At 40.5% G+C, this 6,480-nt stretch overlaps 1 protein-coding gene across 1 annotated transcript in view; it reads right to left on the reverse strand.

Annotated features, from left to right (window-relative positions):
* Nucleotides 1–6,480, reverse strand: part of LOC118337638 (LARGE xylosyl- and glucuronyltransferase 1-like) — a gene marked incomplete in the record, with an annotated part of 118,997 nt that overhangs the window by 21,731 nt on the left and 90,786 nt on the right. The window contains 1 exon segment of the mRNA XM_035674760.1: nucleotides 950–1,146. Within this exon segment, the coding sequence (XP_035530653.1) occupies nucleotides 950–1,146 (197 nt within the window).

Below are 6,480 nucleotides of genomic sequence, written 5' to 3' on the forward strand. Positions count from 1 at the left end.
GTCATTCTCAGTGAGTCTGTCTAGCAGAAGCACTAAACTCAGGGTTGTGCTACACTTAACTCATAATAAATTCAGCATAATATTTTCCAGAAGACAAATTCCAACAGCACAACAACAAAATTGTGTCATTTTCACCTCACTATTGTCTAGGGCAAGACTCATATTGTCTGATATCAGCTTATCACAGACATATGGGTATATGCCGCCCAATAAACAATAACAAACTGAGGTACAGAAATGCCACAGAAAGGGTAACACAGAGACAGCCTCTTTGTCTATCAGAGAGCATTAACAGGACCAACAAGCTGTTGAATGTCATGCCCACGTCATACACCATTAAAAAAAAAACACAAAGAAATTATTAGAAATAGATAAATTACCAATTATCAAGCAAATTAAAACAGGAGTGGACCATAAAACAAGGAGGCTTCTTCATAAAACCTGGTTCTTTCTGCAGTTGAGGTAAAAGAAAATGTCACTCTTTAATTTATGGTAATTCAATTTTAGGATAAAACAATATTTGTAGCCATTGTTTTTTTTCTAGACATAATGACATAATAGAATCATGATCTTTGGCTAACAGGCTGTTTTTTGATTCCGTACGGTTCGGATAGTGTGCAGACAGAAACAGAGGTTGGAGGGGGATCAGTGGCAGACACTTCAGGGTCAACAAGTTCAACACAGAGCCAGCAGAAACATAATCCCTTCATAAAGTGGGCTTTTATGTCTGAGTCAACAACAAACCAGGAGAGAACTTTAACGGCCAACTTCACAAATGGCACACCGCCGCCACCAGAGAAGGTGCAAATTGAATTCAACACTCAGTTCATATGAATTTAAAGTTTTTGAGCCACCAGACAAAAGGTATAGAGAGGACAGAAAAGTGGGTGGGATGAAATAAAGAGGAGTGATCCAGCAGATGAAGAGGGGAGAGGGGAAGGGGATGTACGTGGGCTTCGGGGCGAGAGATTATGAAAGCCAAGCTGGGCAGAGATAAAGGTCGAGGAGATGGGCATTAGGGAGGAGATATGAGCGTGGAGAGTGGGCACGGGTGGAGCGGTGGCAGCTTTAATGAAGGCTGTAAGTAAGATTAATGAGTGCTTATTGGAGCAGGCGGCAGAGAGCAGGCAGCCCCCTTTAGGAAGGCTGAAAAACAAAGAACACGGATCTGCCATCAAGGTGACAACTGAGCGGGCACAATTACTGCTCAAAAGACAAAACACTGCTCCTTTTGGACAGACTTCACAGGTGATTCTACTTTGAGAGCCTGTTGACTCTCATTGTCGGCAGTGGTGGGAAGGAAATTGTACTGCAAATCCTTCTACTCCATACCTTTATTCATTTTTATTGCAATTAAGCAATACACCTATGTGATTAATTACAATTAAATGACCACTGTAGAGCCCTGCAAGGTACCACTCCTGCCCACTCCCACGAGATCTGCATCAGGATTGCAGAATCCCAATCCCAATGCAGTCCTAGACCATTGTGTAAAATGTAGTGGCATCTAGTGGTGTAGTTGCAGATTACGACCCCTTCACATCACCCAACCCTTCCAAGTTTGTAGAAGGAACTATGGGGACCCTATCTAGAGCCAGTGTTTGCTTTGTCCGTTCTGGGCTACTGTAGAAACATGGCGGTTGAACATGGCTAGATAGTGAGAGATGCAATTCTCTGTGGGTTTGTCACTATAAGCAATAACACATTTCACATTACACAAAGTGATTTTCTTACATTCTTAATAGGCGTATTAAACTTCAAACCAGGGGCCTTAAACTGCCAGCCTGGGGGCCATTTTCCGGAAGAAGATAGCAGATTTTCTGCGAACAAGTCTTCAATCATCAATCAAGGAAATATAAAATGATCATACAAAAATATATAGGAACTGCTGTCTGCATTTCTTTTGTTACTGTTAGAAATATTTTGAACATAGTGGCCCTCCCATGCAATGACAATACCAGTAGTGGCCACAAGCCAATTTGAGTTTGAGAACTTTAAACCATCTGACAAGTTGAAGAAGTTTTAAAACAGAAAACCCCCCAAACAATAAAAACAGCTCTTCTTTCCTATCAATATCACTGTCATTGTTTATGTTCCAGACTGGCAAAAGACCTACCTTTCTTACAAAAATCTTTGACTAAATCCCAACATCCACAATGAGAAAAACTGATGAGCAACTGACCGTGAAGCCTCAACAATCGGCTTTCTCAAAAAACAAAAAAACCCAGTCAAATACTAGGTTTCCAAGTCAGAGAGCCATGACCGGCAAGAAAAAGGAAACAAAATCAATACAGCTTTACCCTGTTTAAAAAGAAAGAAGGAAAAGAAGGAAGGGCTCTGATCCAAAATAATATCTCCAAGAAAATATCCCATCAAAAAAAGCTGATTCCTGACACTGTTCTCTATATTCAAACAAAGCTGTGAACCACAGCCAGTGCATCAGCTTTTTTTAATCTTCAAAACATATTCATTCACATTACACTGTTTAGTTGCTATTGATCCTGTAATTTACCGACCTGTGAGCCCCTGAAGAATTAAAGCCAATACCCACTATTTAGCAATTAAAGTCTGGTTAGAATGTATTACAGAGTTGGACATAATAGTATGTATCTTCTACATAGCAAAGCCCTCACACAGCAAACCATCCACAATTTATTTCCCTGCATGCAGGCGGCTGAAGGGGGAGTGAGCAGTTCTTAAATTAGCTGTGGAGATGTACCAGGAGATCAGTGGGAGTTTTTACTGCTGAGTCAGTGGTGCTGATACAAGTAAAGATGAATGCCAAGGTCAGCAGGCCCAACATACACTCTTCACTCCACTATTTCATCCTCCTGCTGCAGCTCACATGGAGCATTGATGAACAATCTGATCAGGAGACACATTCAACAGATGACTGCTGAGAGATCTCTTACAGTGATTATGTAACAAATTGTTCATGTGGAGGTTGATTTTCCACGTCACTGACATGCTCCATGCTAGGGCTGGGCCATAACTGGGAGTTGTATTGTGCCGATGTGATATTGTGTTATTGTGGCGGCTGTGGCTCACGTGGTCTCGTAATAGGAGGTTTGATGTTTAGATTTCTGCCACCCCCAGTCCAATTGAAGTTTGGTGAGATACTGAACCCCAAATTGATCCTGATGGCTGCACCCTGTGTGTGTATGTGTGTGGGTGAACTTGCATTTGGATAAGAAGCATTGTACCACTCCTGTTGAGCAGGTCGGCACCTTGCATGGCAGCCTCTACCATCAGTGTATGAATGAGTGAGTATGGATGAATGTGTGGGAATACGCTTTGAGAAGTAGGTAGAAAAGGAAGGGGCTATGTAAAACTTAAATTTACCATTTAACAAAATGATGTCCAAATTCATGAAGCCAAATAAACTGTAATTAAAAACTAAGAAAGTGAGTCAAAGCTTGTTTTACACATGTGAAGAGATTTGGTCTGATGTAATGCAGTAAATATTAATTTGATTATTTTAAGTAATTTTACATTGTGTAAAATATTGGATATACCATACTGAGTCAAATATAAGATGATAATCATGTCTGAAAAATTGGGGGTTGTACTTTAATCGAGGACTACGCAACATTAAATACTTCATTTGAATGGACAACACCAGTGCTCTTCCACGAAGTTTCTACAGCGCTCACCACAGATTCTCCTTTACACTTGGAAGGCTGAGCTGTATTCAGTTCTGCAACTTCACCACTGGATGCAACTATAGGTAATAAATAATTTATTTTTATTATAATAATTATTTATTATTATTTGATAGGTGTAGAGACAGGAAACATTAGCAGTGCATTTTAATCTGGTGGACATTTGTTTGGTAGCTTGGTCAAGCCCAAGGTGCAACACACTGTTGTTGTGTCTCAGGTTGCTATCTGTTACTGTTAACCAATGAAGTATCTGACTGGCTAATGCACAGACCACACGTGTTCATTTTATATAAAACCAAAAATTATAAAGTATATACACTCTCAAAAGAGAGCACATGAAATATAATGTACATGACAGATCTGTATGCTGTAGCAGAAAATAAAACTTGCAGTTTAATGGAAGTTGGACTTTAATCCAAGTCTCCTCCTGCACAGCAGACAAATCCAACTTGGGTAATGTAGAATTTAAATAAATCACATATCATCAATTATATGCCTGTTTCCTAATAAAATATAGGCCAGACATTTTGACTCGTCATAGCAGCTAAAGCCCAGGTGTAACTAATAACATTAGCAACAGCTCCGTTCTAGTCAAGTATCCCAGTAAACCATGACAGTGAGCCAAAACATCTGCTGGGGAAAAAAGGCCTATTAAGTCTGGCAAATGAATGGCCACATCCTTTTTCTTAAAGAAAAAAACAACATGTAAAACAAGGGGCTAGTTAGCATGATAAGGCAAATCTCTGTCTCTGTCCTGGTGTCCTTGAACACCCAAGTGATCAGCTAAAAAGCATTTCTGTCACATGAGGTTTGAACTGCTGAAAAAGAGAGAAATGATGCCTCATGCACTTAGAAAACTGCAATACACTTAAGTGTTCTTAATTCAAGGACAGGTAGCTCGTAGGTTACACTGCCAAAGCATCATCTGCCAAGAGTTTTGCTGATTGCAGGAGGCATGGATTGAGGGAAGGCATGATGTCATAATGTAGTGCAAGGCGTTGTCATGGCAACCCACTGCTCTCATTAGCGCAAATGCATTTTGCATATAGACTGCAGGAGCAGGAAAGGTTCGAATTGGGTTTATTTTATAATCATCTTTTTTCTGAAAATGTTTTCAGGACTACATCCAGAACCATCATGTATTTTAGAACATTCATGCTCTGGAAATTTTCCTAGCCAGTTTGGATTAATTAAGGAGTAAACTAAAGACTGTAAGACTACCTTCTAATATCCACATAACTGTAAGTTTGACGTGGAAGGAGCTGAGGGACATCATTTTTTAATAATTTAACATTTTATACTCTTTATTAAGGCCCTGCTGATACCCTGGAGACAATCAGAGCTAACGCTCATCTGCAAAACCTTCCATAATCAATCACCTGCACAATTTCTCATGTCTTTCCCCTTGTCCTTCTCTACAACCATTGCTGCTCATGTTGCAACCAAGAGCCTAAGATATTACCAACAAGCAACTGACTGAATGGGTAAATATATTATTTATCATGGTCATTGATGCTGAGCAATTTCAGTGCTGCAGTTCTACACAGCTGCTACTTAATGGTTCCTTAGTATTTTTATAGTGTCAACCGTCTTTAGTGGCTCTGACCTCCATTTTCACCAAACAGCCCAGTGGTTGGCTCATGGTTAATCTACCTTGTCTGTCTGAGCAGAGTGAAGAGAAGGGAGCCACCACATGCACATGTGCTTGTATCTTTGATGAAGGTGCTTACAACTCTCTCTGTCTTAATAAACCCTCGCAGCATTACCTGGAGACATATATCAGTAGTAGTTCTTTGAAAATAAAACAAAATGTCCTAGACTGCAGTGTGCATTACAGCACACAGTATGAAAGTGTTGGACAAGTTAAGAAGTTTAACCTGAAGTTGGTGCTGTAGGAAAGCCACAGACTTGCTCAAGTCAGACGGGTTAAATCCCTGGGGAGCACGAATGTGATCAGCAAATTTCACTGGATTATGACTATAATATAGTGAGATAGATTGTGGTTATAGTTGATATTTATGTATTCATATATCCTTTATCTGACACAAAAAAACTTGCTCACAGGGAAGTCTTGGCTGAAGTCTTCCAGTTAGATTTGAATATATGAATGTGGTTTAACCAGTGCTTGAATTGGACCAAAGATGGTGCCAGTAACCTAATTCAGCACAATCCCAACCCTAACCACAACAGAAGCCTGTGCCTGTCCCCACTACGGGTTAGGCAGGACCTGATTTGCCAGAGAGATGGAAATAGATGGTTCACTGTGACAGGAACAGCCAAGAGGGAAAGACTGTCAACTGCAACTAAACTACCACTACAGTATGACTTCTGCTGTTTCTGTTTGACCTCCTTGAACAAGAATGTTGTGTGGAGTAGATCCTCTGTTAAAGCTTTGCAGCAGCACTGACAGCTTATTCAGTAGATGGCGAGGTACAGCACTATATCTAAGTGAACACTCTCGAATGAGTTTTGCCACCAGGGAGAGACAACTATGAAGGGAAAGCTCCTGTTTGCAGCAGTGTTGGGCCTGAGGCTGCAGGATGCTAGATGGGTTACAATCCCAGTGTCACATGGATGGGATGGGTTCCAGCTCAGCAGCTTTGTGGAAAGACTTCATCACACCAGTGATGGGCAATTATTGCTTATGTCAATCAAAATGATATCAAGCCACGTCTCTGTTCACTGATAAGGGTCTGTTTCTTTTGCCTGCCTAAAACTCACAGATCCTATCACAGACAGATGCAGAAAAACTAATCCATGCATTTGTTACTTCTAGGCTGGATTACTGCAACTCTTTATTATCAGGTTGCCCTAATAA

Source organism: Morone saxatilis, unplaced genomic scaffold, assembly GCF_004916995.1.
Source record: "Morone saxatilis isolate NCDOM2014 unplaced genomic scaffold, NCSU_SB_2.0 Contig10, whole genome shotgun sequence".
NCBI classification, from domain to species: Eukaryota; Metazoa; Chordata; class Actinopteri; family Moronidae; genus Morone; species Morone saxatilis.